Source organism: Rousettus aegyptiacus, unplaced genomic scaffold (assembly GCF_014176215.1).
Source record: "Rousettus aegyptiacus isolate mRouAeg1 unplaced genomic scaffold, mRouAeg1.p scaffold_m13_p_1, whole genome shotgun sequence".
In the NCBI taxonomy this organism is placed as follows: domain Eukaryota; kingdom Metazoa; phylum Chordata; class Mammalia; order Chiroptera; family Pteropodidae; genus Rousettus; species Rousettus aegyptiacus.
This window is the reverse complement of record NW_023416284.1, coordinates 154,597,366-154,614,926: the sequence shown is the minus strand read 5'-3', so window position 1 is coordinate 154,614,926 and position 17,561 is coordinate 154,597,366. Positions and strand designations below refer to the sequence as shown.

The 17,561-nt window shown below is 30.5% G+C and overlaps 1 protein-coding gene, 1 long non-coding RNA gene and 1 pseudogene across 3 annotated transcripts in view; 1 reads left to right on the top strand and 2 right to left on the bottom strand.

Annotated features, from left to right (window-relative positions):
• TRDN (triadin) overlaps positions 1–17,561 on the top strand; it is a 227,335-nt gene that overhangs the window by 100,055 nt on the left and 109,719 nt on the right. Inside the window, exons 7-9 of one of the 2 annotated variants that reach the window (XM_036221435.1) lie at positions 1,086–1,145; positions 7,532–7,714; positions 13,328–13,387. In XM_036221435.1, coding sequence (XP_036077328.1) covers positions 1,086–1,145; positions 7,532–7,714; positions 13,328–13,387 — 303 coding nt within the window. Of the gene's footprint in view, positions 1–1,085; positions 1,146–7,531; positions 8,526–13,327; positions 13,388–17,561 lie in introns of those variants that run through there. The other variant, XM_016154083.2, reaches the window with a different exon arrangement.
• LOC118606740 lies at positions 5,119–5,237 on the bottom strand (annotated as a pseudogene).
• LOC107515365 overlaps positions 16,916–17,561 on the bottom strand; it is a 35,521-nt gene continuing 34,875 nt past the window's right edge. The window contains exon 5 of the long non-coding RNA XR_001597993.2: positions 16,916–17,012. This is a non-coding gene — a long non-coding RNA (uncharacterized LOC107515365). The remainder of the gene's footprint in view (positions 17,013–17,561) is intronic.

Here is a 17,561-nt window from a genome sequence, read left to right as displayed (position 1 = left end):
TGTTGATAACAGCCATTCTAACATGTATGAAGTAGTATCTTGTTGTGGTTTTGATTTGCATTTCCCTTATATCTAGTGAAGCTGAGCATCTTTTTATATATCTGTTGGTCATTTGTATGTCTTCTTGGGAAAAGTATCTGTTCAGTTCCTCTGTCCATTTTTTAATTAGATTGTTTTTTTGTTGTTATTGTTGTTGAGTTGTATAATTCTTTATATATTTTGAGTGTTAGCCCCTTATTGAAGGTATGGTTTGCAAATATCATAGACTGCATTTTAAAAGAACAGTTTTTAAACACATATTTTAAGGATATTTCCCTCTTTTTATAAAATAAGTAGAACTGATAGACATTATTATTCGATTCTTGGAGAAATAGAAAGAATTGGGACTCCAATTTGGTTCTATTCGTAGCCCAAATATTTAATTAAGTTGATATTATCATGTAATTTTCTATAATTTTTTAAATTTTAATTCTTTTTCTTTAAGAAATAGCATATAAATTTTGAAAAATATATGCTGATTTGGGAAATTATCAAAAAAATGAAGTAATTGTCAAAATATCACTGGCATGGGGGGCATTTGGTAAGCAGGGATCAGAGAGGCTAAGCAGTTTGTCGATGTGTAAGACAATCATATATAGTGAGACCCACTACACAACTGTGTCTTTGATAAGAAATATTGTGTTTAATCAAAGCTCTAGTCATGATTTAATTGTTTCTTTTTATTAATCCTAGAGAGAATTTCTTTCTGATAAAATGATATATCTTTCAGCAAATTCTTATAAAATTGTTTTCCCTCAGTTTGTGTTTCTTGAAAACACATGTTATTCTATCTGGAATAATAACTTTAAAAAGAAGGATGAGATTAGCTTTCAAAATGCTTTCTAAGTCTCAATGTCAAGTCTTTAAAATTGGACTCTATTCACTTATTATTATTCTGGTAAATCTTTATTCTTGAATTAGGCTCATCAATGCCATCAATCTTCAAAATACTTCATGATTTTGGTGGCTATAAACCTGAGATAAAGAGAAAGCTTTGTCTTGGAATCTATTAATAGGGTGTACTAATATAAACTTTTCTGTTTAAGCAACTCACAAGGAAAAAATTGAGAAAAAAGAAAAAACAGAAACAAAGACAGTGGCAAAAGGTAACTTTTCTCTTTATTATTTTCATAACTAGATTCTTTTTTCTGTTCAAGTTTATATTTTTGGTAACAGCAAGATGATTTTAAGCATTTAGTATTTCTTTTATGTAAGAAATTAATTTGGCCTTACAATTAAAATTTAATATCCAAGGAATAATAAAACCGAATACTTAAAATAATAGAGGAAAACGAAGGGCTTTTCCATATATGGTAGGCAGGTTTTTTGTCCTCCATGACTTTCATCCCTTGGTGTCATTCCAGGGGCTGTTACATCACATACCAAAAAAAGTATGCAGAAGTAGTTAAGATTAATCTAAATTACAGAGATTATTCTGGATCATCCAGGTGGGCTCCTATAATCTCATGAACCTTTAAATGGATAGAAAAGTGACAAAAGACTGTGAGGAAAAATTTCCCCTCATTGCTGGCTTGAAAATTGAGGAGGGCACATGGAAAGTGTGAGAAAAATTTTGCTAACGCGTTGAATAATTGTGGAAGCCCACTGTTCACCAGAGCTTCCAGTAGGAAATGCAGCCCTGTTGACATCTTGGTTTTAGCCTTGTCATCCCTACATAGAGAATGTGGTTGAGTCACATCGTGCCAAGATTTTTGAACTGTGGAAACCAGGAGATATTAAATGAATGTTGTTTTAAGAAGCTAAGCTTTTGGTAATTTGTTGTTATAACAATAGAAAACTATCACAACATTTCTGATTTACAACTTTTGACCAGTATTACACCTTGAGTTTGATTTTAGAAGACTCAAGTCAGGATTTCTTTTTTGTTTTTTTTCCAAGAAGAAAAGGTAATGCATACACCTCGATCAATATTTTAAGCCATCAAAGACCTAAAGTGTCTTAATAATACACCCCCCAAAAAATAATAAATCAATTTGACTATCAATGTAATGTTATGTATTTTGGAGGATTATATGAATCAAATTTTATTGTTCTATATTTGTCTACCAATTGTTTGATGTTAGAAAGATCTGGATTCTAATTGATAGTTCAATCTTGACTACTAAATTTAAATTTTCTCATATTTTAAATGTAGGTTTATGAGATCAGTATATTTTAGCATTCTCAATCTAGTATTTTCAAGGGACTAATCATTTAGATTAAAATTAGATCTATTTTCAAATTTCAATTTATCTATAAAATGTAAAATAATTAGATATTTGAGGCAGATGTATCTTTTACTAAGTTTCCTAGTGAGATAACCAAATATCATTTTATTGAAGTTAAGATGAATGAATCGTAAATTGAGACTTTGTTTTCTAAAAGGCAGCATTAATTTAGTCTCAAGATGAAATTTATAAACTAAATACATTTTTTATTCTATTTAGTTCTTTGCTATTTGACAAATTTGAATTAAAAAATTTACATAAATTTATATATCATGAAATTATATATATAATTACGTATATATAATTAGATATACATATTATTAGATATACATATGAACATTTGTGTGTGTGCGCATGTGTGTGTATGTGTGTGTATAGCCTTAAAACTAGTAGGATGTTAGAAGTGATCATCCCAGTTAATTATCTAACTTAACAGGGGAAGAAACTGACCTCCAGGGAGAGAAAACAATTTAGTGAGATTATATAACTAGTATGTAATTGCATTAAGACAAAACTCCTAAGTGAACTAAGTATAAATCAAGTATTCTTTCCAAAAATGAATAAATTATTTCTTCAAAAAATATTTATTTAATATTGTATTAATTATTTATTGTTATGTAAAAAATTAGCACGGATCTTTAAGCTAAAGTCAACACATCTATGTTATCTCATAGTTTCTGTGGGCCAAGAATCTGGGTATGGTTTAGCTCAGTCCTCTGCCTCACAATGTCACACACGACTGCAGTCAATATATTAGACAGGACTGCAGTCCCAACTTAAGGCTTAACTGGGGAAGGATCATTTTCATCTTCATTTACTTGATCATTGGCAAGATTCAGTTCTTCAAGACCTGTTGACTGAGGGCCTCACTTCTTTCTGGTTGTTATCAAGAGACCTTTTTCAGGTCTTTGCCACATGAGTCTCACTAATATGATAATTAGCTTTGTCATACCTAGCAAGAGATAAAAATCAGCTAGTAAGAAAGAAATAACAATCTTATGTAGACTGGTCATGGAAATTACGTATTATTGGTTAGCAACAAATTTCTAGGCCAGCCTATTTTCAAAGGGAGAAAATATGAATACCAGGAGGTGGGGATCATTGGGGCCATCTTAAATCACCCTGGCCTGCCGTAAATCACAAGTACTTTATTTATATACTTATATTCTTATGGGATCATAGATATAAACAAACATGTACATGTATACATGTAAATGTATGTGTATATATGCATGTGTATATATATATATCCACACACTGATATATAATTTTTTTATTTTATATATATATATGTATATATATATACACACACATTGTTGGAAATGTGAGAAATGCATAGGAAATACTCTTTGTATAATGGGCAATTTTGGAGAAAACAGATTAAGATGTTTTTGTCACATTTTTGTCACATTATAGAATGTGACATTTAAGTTAGAAACAAAGATAACCTATCATATTTGTAAGGTTTGATCAGAGTTAAAGCAGAATCACTCTCTGCAGACCTTTGATTCCCAGAGGCACTCTCATGGAATATAACATGTTTTCGTGCTCTGTTTCAAGCACAGCCTGGCCAAGAGCAACAGGCTAAACCACCTCAGGACTTCCTACTGGGGAAAAATGGGCCTCATACGCAGGATCTTATCTCCACTGTGAAAACTAGCCTGTTTCATTAAAAATAACAAAGACAGAGAAGAAGAAGAAAAAGAGAATGATAGAAATAAAAAAGCATGGTATAAGCCAAGTTTGGGCCAGACCCAGAAATCACAATATTCAGTTATCTGTGAGTTTGATGAAACAAGGTTGCTTACTATTTTGATCACTTTCAGAAATCTTTCTACTATTTTCACTGACCTACGTATATTTATATCTTCCTTCATGTGTCGTAAGATATATTTTTGGTAACATTCTCAGAGGTTATTAGTAATATTACACAAACTAGTTTAATGGGGAAATGAGTCAAGCATACTGGTTCTATTGTTTTTACTCTTGACTCATTAGTTGCATGACCTTTGGCAAATGGCTTTTTGATTCTTAGAGCTCTCATTTGTAAAATGAGTGTAATATAGTAATTCTTGCTATACATCAAACTATGTGTAAGTTTTAGGGTAACTCCAAAGAGTTCTAAGAATGTTATGTATGTGAATATTAATAATTTAAATTAAATTAAACATTTCTATGTATTTTTTTCAAAAAACAAAATTCTTTTGCTCACATTATTTTACTTACCTTCACAGCTTCCATAAAGGAAGAGACAGTTACAGTGGTATTATTTTTTAATGCAGGGAAACTAAAGCACAGAAAAATCAAGCAGTTGGCAGTTCCTTAATGAATGAGCGTTGAAATTTGTTATGTCTTAACACCAAAAATATACAATATGTTATGTTTATTGAGTAATGTGGTTTCCCAGCTTTGGCGAACAACATTTTGATTCTGGTACAATCACTTATGGGTAATGCTAATTCCAAAATTAGATCAAATTTGCTGATATCATTCTTTCGATTAAACCATTCTGTTTTACATTTGATAAAGTCATAAATTAAATGTCTTCCTTTTCTGCTTTTTTGTTCCTTAATGAACTCCTAAATCCAAATGTCACTTAAATTATTTTTGAAAAAAAATCAAGGTTATTTTGGCAAGTAACTTAAGAACGCTAACCCATTTTGACAGAAATAAATTGGACATTGCTTTAGTTTCATGCTATTGTTCATATCATTGTTGAGTTCTCACTCATTTGTTTTTATTTTTTATTACTTTTATTTATTTATTATTTTTTTAGGTGAGGCAACCCTTGGTTGACCTCACAGATTGCAAGGACTTTGTCAGTTTACAATCCCTTATTTTTTATTTTTTACACCTACAGCACCTGGTCTTCCTAGGTGGTCTCCCATCCAAGTACTTACCAGGCCCAACTCTGCTTATCTTTCAAGATCAGATGGGATCAGTCTTATTCAGGGTGGCATGGCCATAGACTCATTTTTGTTTTTAATATGAGGTAAAGTTATTTATTTCAAAGAGAAAGATCACTGACAAATGTCTAAAATTGTTAGGGAATATTTTGTTACTTTTATACTCAAAACCATTGATAAAAATGAGTTTGTTTTAGATGTGATCTTATCTTTAAGAAAATGATCTTTGTTCATATAGAAATTATAATGGCATTAAAAGTAGATCTGAATTTGTCATATCTTTAATTTCACAGTATCAATCTAAGCTTAAATCGACTGCTACTGACAAGGAGTGGATAAGGTGTCATTTAGGGTAACTAAATTAAGAATTTCACACACAAAAAAGGTATAACCAAAAAAACCAGTTGGCAAATATTCCAAGTTTTGTCAAGTTTATTTCTAAACACATATTTACATAAACAATCAATAACACTATATTATACATAATCAGAATATATTAAAATATTTACTGTTGTCACTCCTGGATCAAAATTGCTAATTTAATAAACATTTATTCTGCCATGATAAGCTCTGTGGAAGATTTTGTTAGCCAAACATATATGAGTTATATATATCTGAGGTACTGTTGGCTATCTCATTGAAACTTTCTCTCCAGACAAAACGTCATAAATATTTAGTGTGCAGTTCTGGAATGATACTGATTTAAAGTCATTTGCACAGAGCTGATGGTTTCAGTCACAGAAATGAGTCTAGTAAGAAAGAGTAGAAATCAGCAAAGGAGATTTAGAAATGGTTTAAAGAGAGTAGAAGAAAATCCTCAATTGAATATTGTCACAGAAGCCACAAAGATGTCGGAAGTTTGTGGTGCAATTAGCTTGTTTTTTATATATGAATTTTATTTATAGTCAAGTAGCTTAGAAACAGTGCATAGAATAATTCCTCTCCTTGAAGATTCTGAATACACTTCAACTTTGAGAAATCCATATTAAAGAATCTGGTTTAACTTAGTGTTTTCATATTTATTTGATCATAGGAATATCTCCCTTCCCACTAACACAATATCAACATCTCCCCGCAAAGTTTCTGAGAAACAGTGCTTTGGGAGGTGGTGGTCCTTTCAATTGAATGCAGTACTGCAGATGATTCTGATTTTGCAAGCATCAGGCGTTATCATTTTCATTCTTTCTTTTACTTTTCACTGGATCTCACAATATTATCTTGACTTAGTTTTAAATCATTGCATTATGTACTAAAATCAAGAAACTTGATTATAATATTTTCATCAAATTCTTCAACTTAAGTGACAATAAAGACTAGCTATTACGTTGGTAAATAACATGAGAGAGTTCAACATTGTAGTAGGTTTACGGTGGTGTCTGGTACTTTTGAGTGATCCCATAGAAAAAATAATGTCTAATATGCAGTATCTCTTATAAACAATGTCTATAAATGTATACTATATTATTATAGCATTTTTTAGATAATAAAAAATTCAGACTGATTAATTCACATTTCCAGTTCCCTCCCCCCAAATGCATATAACAAATAAAAATTATGTTTGTATAGAAAAAAATATATATATTAAAATCCATATGTATGTTCACATGTATTCTAACTTATAGCTTATGTTTTTGTTTACCAGAATATATTTAAGGGCTTTAAAAGCGATTAGAATTATTGTTTCTGATTTAAGATTGGCAAGAGCCAATAATCAGTTTCTGCTCTTTTTTTTTTTTTTTTTTTGTCTCTTTAAAGTCAAATCATTGGAGACCGAATGTCTCTGAGTCATCAATTAATGGATTTTGTTTTATTTCTATCAGTCACAACCACTGCGAGTAATTTTATATTTGCATCCCTAATAATTATCTTTAAAAAAATACTATGTTGATGGTTTAGTTTCTTGAATGACTTTTAAGTATTTCAGTAATGGAACACAATAATTCTATCCTTTCAAAAGGTTTCTTTTATTGGGCTTTTTGGTTTGGGCATTGACTTTCATCAAACATGCCTGTATATCCTACATATATCAAATGCCTCTTTCATGATATGCTAATTTCCTGACTACCTAAAAAATGTTTTCATGTAAAAATTAAGAAAGAGCCCAACTTGCAAGTAAGCTACTTTGTGTGTGTGTGTGTGTGTGTGTGTGTGTGTGTGTGTGTGTGTGTGTTCTAACATGGCACTTAATGAACTATATAAAAGTCAGATAATGGTATCTGTGTCAAGGATTTATCTCAGGGACATTCTTTTTCTATTTTTTTTTCTTTTCTTTTAAAATTGTTCTTAACAACCAATGAAAGATTAAATGCTCTGTTGGTAAATAAACAAAAACGATTCAATTTTCTTAAATCTATACAGAAGAGAAGAAAGCTAAGACCAAGGAAAAGACTGAAGAAAAGACTAAAAAGGAACTGAAAAGTGGGAAACAGGAAAAGGTGAAGCAAACGACTGCAAAAGTAAAAGAAGTACAGAAAACATCACCGAAACCCAAAGAGAAGGATGAAAAAGAGACCGCAGCTGTGTCTAAACATGAACAGAAAGGTAAACATTCAGATGAGGCGCCTGGAGGTTCTAAGCGAATATTGAGCAAGAAGCAGATGCAATGAAATTAAAATCTGAAAAAGACCGAGATCAGACATCAAATGGGAGAAAAAGATTTGTATAAATAAATATACCTGGAAAGAAATACAGTAAATTGGGAATTAAAATTTATTTACAGAAATACTTAAATGTGTTCATATATCTAAAGATGCATTTTGAAGTATTTTTAAAAGGGGATTTGATTTCATATTCATGGTTATTTAAAGGTTGGTGATAAATGTTGAATTCTCAAGACATGAGATTTCTATTGAGGTAGAACAAAAATTATATGTGTTCTGCCTTGGAGAACAGCAGTCCAGGAAAAAGTGATAATACTCCAGGAGTGCTTTACAGGGGGTGTATGTTCAAATCTTATAGAATAAATATCATAGAAACTATCTATACATTCCTGTTGCCTCTGTAAGAATGTATAATTTTGAGTATACACTGAATTATTGAATTCAGTTAATTCATTAGTCAGGGAGGTTTAGGGAAAAGAACCCTTAAGTTTCTTTGACAGCATCTATTGACTAAATGTATGACTAGAAAGCTCTATATCTGACACATTGTACTGATCTTCATTAAACAAGAGTGATGTCAAACTTACATCCCTACTTATAGAAATAGAGCATTTAAATGGAGGTGAAATAGAAACCTGAAATTCTTTATGGAAAGCTGCTATAAGAACATAAAAGGATAGAGCATTAAGAGGGCCACTGAGGGCCTTATTGTCTCACATCTCTGTCCGTTGTTGAATCTTTTTTTTTTTTTTTTCCATAAGTACATTCCTGGCTCCAGGCTGCTACACGATCCTGACACTATTCATGCAGAATGTGGGATCTACATTGTAAAGACTATTTCTATAAAGGTTTCTAGGGTGTGTTGCAAAACAAAAATTTTCTTTCCTCTGGTAGTTTTGAATAATTTTATTTGAAGACTAAAATTAAGAAACGTTTTTAGATTTTCATTAAAATATTTCAAAACTTTATTACTGAGTAAGCTATTTGAACAGTGAAACTGAAAATAATGTTTTCCATTATAAAGTACATGATATAAAATTTATCATCCACACTTTTTTTAGTCCCACATGCAAGTGAGATCGTATGGTATTTGTCTTTGCAATTAACTCTTTTTATCTTTGAATTACTTTTTCCTCTGAATTCATAAGTAATGCTTCGATTTATATAAAAAAATAAAGATATACAAAATATTTATATTCTTAAAATGCATTTTAAAAAAGAAAGGAAGGCACAAAAAAATAGAAAAAACAAAATTTACTTTGCATTTTAGATTGCCCTTTAAAAAAGAAGATAATCACATAAAATCAGCTGAAACATACCAAGCATATTTTTATTTTTTTGTCCATAAATACAGTATGGAAAAATTCATGCCAGTTACATATGGGAGTATCAAAATTCTTATCTAGCTAAACTAACTAGAAACATGAGTATACTTTCTGATGTTCATTTTTAGTATCTTTGGTTTCTCGAGTGCCTAATTTTATTGATGAAAACACAACATTAGAACATTTTCAAATAATATTTATTTTCTGGGTAACATATATTGTATTTTATCCCTATCAGTAAAAAGATTTATTAAAGATCGCATTGTATTATCACTTCCGCTTTCAATCTACTGTTTTCATTTCCACATGAAGCGCTATTTACCTATTGAAAAAGATTTAAATTTCATTGAAAGTTAGAAACAAAAACACAAAAGCGATTTTATCAGTTAAATGAATACATTTGCTAAAATAAGACTTCCTATTGAAAATAGTTATCATCAATTAAATAAATATGTCATTAGATAAGTAATCAAAACTTTCGTGTAATACCTGGTCAGGCACATAAATATGGTATTTTTAAAAATTAGGTAAAGGTTTAAGTGCATTTGTTTATAAAAACCTAATAACATGGATTTAACTAAACACGATAAACAAAGATACAGCATTTTTTAAATATTCTTTTTTTTGAAGTGGCTTCTTTTTTTTTTTTTTTTTTTGAGACTCGTACTGGTAATTTAATAAAATTGTTGAGCTCTTCTTTCAGCAAGAAAACATTTATTTGCTTAGCTTAAGTTAGGCCTAATGAACTTGAGTTATTCTTTTCATATAGATTTCTAAATCAGAGATCTTTTACTTACTGGAAACAGATTTTTACACAGAGCACACACTTATTGGCAATTATTTAATTGATTTGTATACTTGCAAATATATTCATGTGTGATTACTTTTAGTACTGTATATATAAACAATATATTTCTACTTAAAAGCATTGGGAATAAGATGCCTAAGTATGTACATGCCTATCGTAAACTTATATACACACTTATATATCACATAATCTAGTTTTTATGAACCAATCTTGATCTGTTTAGAGTAAAAGGGTTAACATGATTAGGCATTGCTCCCGATTTCCTAATGGCCTGTGACAAATCTGTGGAGAAGTAAAGATCAAGCCTCTACACTGCTGTGCTCGTTCTTTTCTTTTCTCCCTTCCTTCCTTCCTTCCTTCCTTCCTTCCTTCCTTCCTTCCTTCCTTCCTTCCTTCCTTCCTTCCTTCCTTCCTTCCTTCCTTCCTTCTTTCCTTCCTTCTTTTTCATATTTAACAACTATCTAAATATTTGTAGCAGGCAGAGAAAGTAGAGCTGATGTGAATCTAACAGAACACCGACCACATGTGCCCAGTCCTCATTAGAGTTTTAAAAAATTTCCTTTCTGCTGACATTTTGCACCCAGAATGCATTTTCTCTCAGCTGCCACTCCACAGGGAACAATCACAAGACAACAGCTGAATGTCATCCATCATTGTTCCCGGAGAATTGAGAAGGGGAGAAATGAACAGTGTGTGTTGTTCCTAGAAGGATTTCATTTGGAAAAAGAAATACTAAGAAGTAGTGACCAAATATTAAATTACTTTAAGTGGATTATTGTTGCTCAACTTTAAAGTTAGGATGATAGAACAGTTGGATTTTCTCTAGGGAAAATTTTCTATTTTGATATTTTAGTTATGTTTTAAACACATTTTTATAAAATAAATCTTTCAGTCAGGAAAGCTTGGTTTTGCTTTATCCTTAGACAGGTGAAGCAAATACACTGGAGACTGCTCAAAATATTCTGGCCAAGAATTCTTATACACTGTTAAATTCAATACCAAGGACAGGTGGAAATGGGCATCCTAATTTAAAATATTGAAAATTTCTAATTTAAAATATTTTTTTAATGTTGTTATCTTCTTCCTATTGGTATGTTGGTTCCATGAGAATATAAGATCATAGCATCATTTAAGTATAACAGAAACTTCCTAAGTATTGTAACCCAAATAATTTTTTAGATTAAAAAAAATAAACACTGTTTGAAATCCTAAGAGATTTTTAAAATTTGGAAGCTCATAGAACTATATGTTCATTAATTAAATGAATGACTATTGGATACAGAAAATATTGGTATAACAAATATAAGTTTTATAACAAATATAAGTAACAAGTTTTATTTTGGTAAAATTTAGCAAATCGGCTAGTTTCATTACACTGTTAACATTCAGTTAAAGGAAAAACTTTGAAGTGTGAAGATTTTAGCTATTCTCATATTTTTTTCCATATGTTATATGTATATAAATATCCCATTACAACTTGAGACAGAAAACAATATTTCATTTTTGAGGGTTGTCCAAACCCTTCAAATTCCAAGTAGTCTCTGTATGCTAAGCTCTGACATATATACATTCTCTATTGCTGTTGTTGAAGGCTAAAGGGCCACAAGGAATAATTGTGAAAACAAATTTTTTTGAGAGATTTTAGATCAGTGATTTGGAAGTGTAGCTTAATTAGACTTTTCTGAAGAATTTATTAAAAATGCACATTCCTTGGTCCAGACCCATGGAATTATAGTTATTTTTGGCGGTGAGGCCAGGAAATCTGTATTTTAACAAATTCTCCATCTTTTTACTATTTAAATTGCCCTTTTAGAACTACTTCTGAATTGTAGAAATGACAGATTTAAAAAGAGTGCAGTCACTTAAGCTATCAAACAAGGGAAAGGGATAGTTTTAGGATGTCTACAATTATCCTATCTCACATTTGCTGTTAAAAGAAAATATACTTTTTCCTTTTGCTTTATTTTAGAACCAGATTGCCCATTCTACAGTTTTGTTCAGGAAAACAGTTATGTCCAGAAAAGAGAAAATATCCTTTACTTTAATCTTACTTCACTTCTGTACCATAAGGTTTCTAGGTCCTGGGATCAGAAACTTCTCTTATTACCTTCGGTCTGTCCAGGAGCAAATAGTTCTCAGATTTCTGGACTAATCTGACAACTAGCTTCCCCACCTCACCTATGGGGAAGTGTGCTTTAATATAATAATCAAAATAATGCACAATTTTGAAACTCTATGAGTTTTGGCCTACTCATATGTAGATATTAATGAAAAGGGTTATATTTTTACATCTACTATAATAACTACATCTATTTTTTTCAAAGACCTGGAAGAGTTTCATAATAAAATAGATTACTCTAAAAATATTGTTAATACTCTGAACACAATGAGGTTTATAAAAATTCTTGTATGTTATTTATATAATAACAAATTTTATTATTTCATGTGTTTGACGTACATAATTAGGAGCACCTAAAGGTTTAATACATTGCGCAAATTCAATAAACTCTCTTGGTCCTAAAGCTGTCTTTGGATTTGTTGAATAAATAAGAAGTCTATTTAGAAACATTGAATGTAAATTATCTTGAACAAGATTCATTTCATAACATACAAGCTTTAAAGTTGATATGGTAGAACTTATAGAATGATTCATCAACTGAGATTTGGGTTAGAGTGACCTCAGCCGAATCTAAAGTTATATGAGAATTTAAGTTCAGTGCAATGTGTTTAATTTTGAGGGAAAAGAAAATAAACAAACTTTTAAATCATTTTAATCAAATCTGCTCCAAATGCTATGCTTTTCTCTTTTTTACTTTTTCTATAGGCCGTAGACTATTCGAGATCGTAAGATGCTTTTCAAATAAAGATTATTCAATTAATTAGCTTAACAGTCATACCGTTTAGTGCTGTAAATCTGTTCTTCCTGATTTACAGGTAAAGAAAGAGCATTTCCATGCAGGGGACCCTTAACAGATAGCCAAAGGGTTAGCCCTCCTGTTTGCCTTTTCTAGAAAACATTCTGCAGCTTCATTTAGACAATTAACAAAAGGGCTGGGAGTGAATATTTTGTAAAACATTCCAAACTGGAAACAATTTTTTCTTGTAAAATTTCTGTTTCATTATTGGGAGTATGGACAATAAAAAAAATTGCATTAAAATGATGGCTTTTGTAATAATTTGATGGAAGAGATTTTGATTTTTAAAAACAACCATTATAATATCAACTCTAAACTAGCCTATTTTAATTTTTAAGGTTTATTTTTTATATGGAATAAATGTAACCTTATGTTTATTATGTCTTTTCCCCCAGCATGTTTATATAAATATAAATTATTACTTTACAAAATTATAGTAACTAAAATGGAAAAAAAAGGTGCCGATGACATTTTTTCATTATTCTTTTTGTTTCTACTCTTATCAGATCAGTATGCATTCTGTCGATATATGATTGACATGTTTGTCCATGGGGATTTAAAACCAGGTATTCCAAACAATTCTTGTACTTGTCTGTTTTAATAGTTGTTGTTTCTAAGATTGTCAGTTTTTTAATATACTAAACTCTATTTTCTTTTTTTTAAAAAAAAAAATTGCATAATGCATGTGTAGATCTAGAATAAAACCAGCGAAAAGCAGAAGTAATAATTTACATTAGGACCTTTAATTTTGCTTTCTATTACTGCACGGCCTATTGCAAATGAAGTCAGCTGAAAGCTAAAAAAGTGCTAATATCTTTATATACAAAAATATGCTAATATCTTTAATAATATCTTGAAATGAAGAGGTGAACCATCTTATTTAATTCCTGGCAAACTTAGAAGAAAAAAACCTATGACAATAAAAGTATTTTTTTTTTCATAGTGAGCAAAATTCATATTAAAATTTAATGCAGTTCATGTATCTAATCTTTTCTTTTAAACTGTTTGATTTCTCTCACATATGAACTTAGCTTAGTCACGCCAGAGAACTGCGGTTGATAGAGATAGTCATCCTAGGAGTTAATGGTCAACACAATGGAGGAGTATTTTTGCCTGAAGGAATTTATCTCATCTCTCTTATCTTAATTGTTGCCATGAGTGTAACAAGGGATTCTTTACGAAGGTCTTAATTAAGAATGAGTAACTTGATTGCTTGCACTAAATTTTGCAGATTTAAAAACTAATGGTATTAACTATGGCATTATAATTGTGTTTGGGGAACCATTTCTAAGAGATCGATACTATAAGGAAAAAGCTAATTTACACTAAAATAATTGAAGCTGATTGTTGAAAGAAAACTATCTTGTTTCCTCAACTATTTTTATTAAAATCTTTCTAAAATGTATCATCGTAATTTATGCATATGTTGGCAAATGAGCATATAATATCTAAAACAAATATATAACACATCTGGGTCCTAGAAAATTTGAAGATTATGAGAACTTTGTCTCAAGAAAAGTTGGTTAATTCTAGTAATTTATTCAAGTTGATTTACTCTTTCTCTTCTTTCTTTTTATCTTCATTTTCTTACTTTTTTTAAAAAAAATAATCAGTTAAAAACTAAAATAAGACTGAAATGCTAAAAAGTATGATGACTCAGTAAAAATAATGCTAATCTATATGTATAGTATCATAGAAATATTAGATGGAAATTTTTAGAAAGAGTTTAATATGGAAGAAAGAGAGGGCTTCAGACACAAATATGGAGGTAATTCCTGACTCCTTCTTTTTCCAGCATTGGAGTTTGGGTAAATCACTGGCTCCACCAGATCTTCAGGTTTTTTACATTTAAAATTGGGATCACAGTCACAACCTTGCAAAATCATTGCAAAAGCTTCTAGTAGCTGCAGAAGAAAATGCTACTATAACTTTATTCATTCATTCATTCATTCATTTCACCACAGCCTATCTGGGTGAGAGAACATTTCACATAAAGGAATCTTCTTAACATTGACAAGTCCTAGTCTGTTAACACCATTAATTCAATTTGGGATAACAGATTTGCTTCCTGTTTTGTTCAGCTGTGACGGCTTCAGAACGTTACATTCCACACATTTTTTTTTATAAGATCAACTAACCATTTATTTATATACAAGATGAATTTATATTGTTGGTGAGCATAAATTTTAAATTCCATTACCTGAAGAAAAAATGTATTATTTGTGCCACCTAAATTATTCATAGTAGCTACTAATTTATCATAAAATATAATTTCTAAGAAAATCACAGCATTCAGAGACCATGCATTGTCAATGTCAGGGAGGAATACTAATAGTTTAATAGTTACAATGACAATTATTGCTTTCTGAAAATTCAACAACACATTAAAGTCAGAAGAAAGAGTAAAACCATCTCTGTAGGAGTTAAGAAAAATTTTTCTATGATCCATACAGGGAGAGCCCTTCTAAAGTCATATGGAAACATTCTCTGACAGCCATGAGTTCAGATCTATAGAATATCCTAACTCCTGAAAATAATTCCAAAGTGTTATAGGATTAGATTTCCTAATACTATTTCTTGATTTCTTGACTTTCAAATTATCTTCTTCATTGATTTCATCTACCTACATTCATGATTTTGAAGGTTTGTTTCTATAATGTAAAAGAAATTAAAGACTATGTGAATCGGTATTTCTTGTCTAGGGGAGGGAGGTAGAAAGAAAGAAACTGGAGAAGGAAAACCTGTATGATATGCCCTTTGTTTCATGTAACAAAACATATAAAGCTTCATAAGTGTACAGAAAGAAAATTAATATTGTCTTTGTTGATGAGACAATACAAAAGATAAAGTGAGAAAGCACAAAATATGGCTTGCACTTTGAAAAATAAGAAATGAGAAACAAGATTTAATCTGGGCATATTAATTTGGAGAAAATGCAAGTGATAAGATTTTGACTCTGACTGACAATTAGAGAATAAAACAATTTCTGCCAAGTTTATTGCTCTGCATGTATCCAGTATTTATAAAACATTTGTGCTTCCATCTGTTTCTATTTGGAATTAGTGAAACACCTGTTATTGTTTAGCTAGAGTTCATTATTAATTATTGGTAATGAGTTTTTAAAACTATAATTTGATTTTTCCCTTTGGGATAAAATATTTCCTTTATATAATATTATTACCCACTCAAAAATAGTACAAGTTACAGTTTAAATTTGAAAAACCTTAATAATGAAATGTGATGACACCATGACACATCGCAAGTTTTGGCTTTTTATTCAAAGACAGTAATAACATGTTTCTAAGACAGTCGTAACATTTTTTAGCTAAGATTTTGTCTATATGTCTGAAGACAAACTGAATTGCTCTTTCTGATTCCGTATAGTGAATATGCACTATCAACAATCCCCACTTTAGTTATAGGGACCATCTTAATAAACCATACTAAAGTGTAAAAAGCAGATCATTTTGTTGTTTGTATTTAAAATTCTCCTATACTGATGCTATATTAAGTTGAAAATTTAAGAAAATTCTATTTAAACCTGAAAAGTACGTGTATGCTTCTAACACTAGCCCTTCGGGCAATTGGAGTAGACATATCTACAATAGGTAATTTGGAGGGTATTATGGACACTGAAGAGTTCCCCTCTCCAGAAATACTTTCTCTGCTACCCTCCAATGACCTAACAACCCCACCATGGTCAGTTATACAATGTATTTGTTTTAAATACCACATAACATGTCTTAGGAGGCAGAGAAGTAGCTGTCTTGAAGCAGATTACTCCCACTTTTTCCTCAGAGCTAAAGTAGTCTAGTTGTCATTATCTTATGAGAGAAGCATTAAAAATTTGGATAAGGCAGATATTAGTTGCAATACTGAGACTCAATTTATAGTGTTTTATGTTTTTTTACATTTCTTTTTGGTTTTTAGAAATTCATAGTATAGATATCTGGTCAAGATAAATTTTTTAAGATTTATTTATCTCTCTCAGTCTTCCAGTAACTCCAATTTCCTGTTCAATACTTTGCAGCTATGCAGACTTTTCTTAAATGACAACCATACCAGTCGTTTCTTCCTTTCTTTCTTTCTTTTTGATTTAAGTAGACTCATTTTTTTTTTTTTTTTAATTTGGTCTCGCTAGGCATTTTTATGTTTCCTCTTCATCAACTTCCACCTGGTCCAAATGCATTGCTGGGCAGAGTCAACCAAGTTAAACAAGAGACAAATTTCTATAAGTAAGAAATCATACAGCTCACAGATCTCTTATATTCACTATAGTTAAAGAAATTAACTTAAATGTCAAGTCTTACAAGGCCCAGGTCTACTGTTTAGTAATGTTAACACTTTAATTTTTCAGCTTTTCATCTCTGTAGTCATTACATTAAAGTTCAATACAAGTTAGAGTTTACCCTTTAGAAGTTATCCCACCACTGAAGTTTTGGCTACTGCTCGGTTTTTACTTGAGTCAAGCATTTATATCAAGGTAATTTATTTCATTTTCTGTGCCATTTATTCTCTTACAATTGAAGGTATTCAGATTTCAGAATTTTCTCTATGATCAAATATTTTTTGGCAGCCTGCATTTAAATTCCATGGGTTTTGAATCCATAGCTAGAAAGAGCCTTAAGGAATAAGTTAGTACTCTCATTTCATTAAGATCCTTTTCTTGAACTTCAGTAGTGCTTAACTGCAATTTTGGTTTGATCCTCTTGAGAAGAGGACCAATATAATTGTATTATA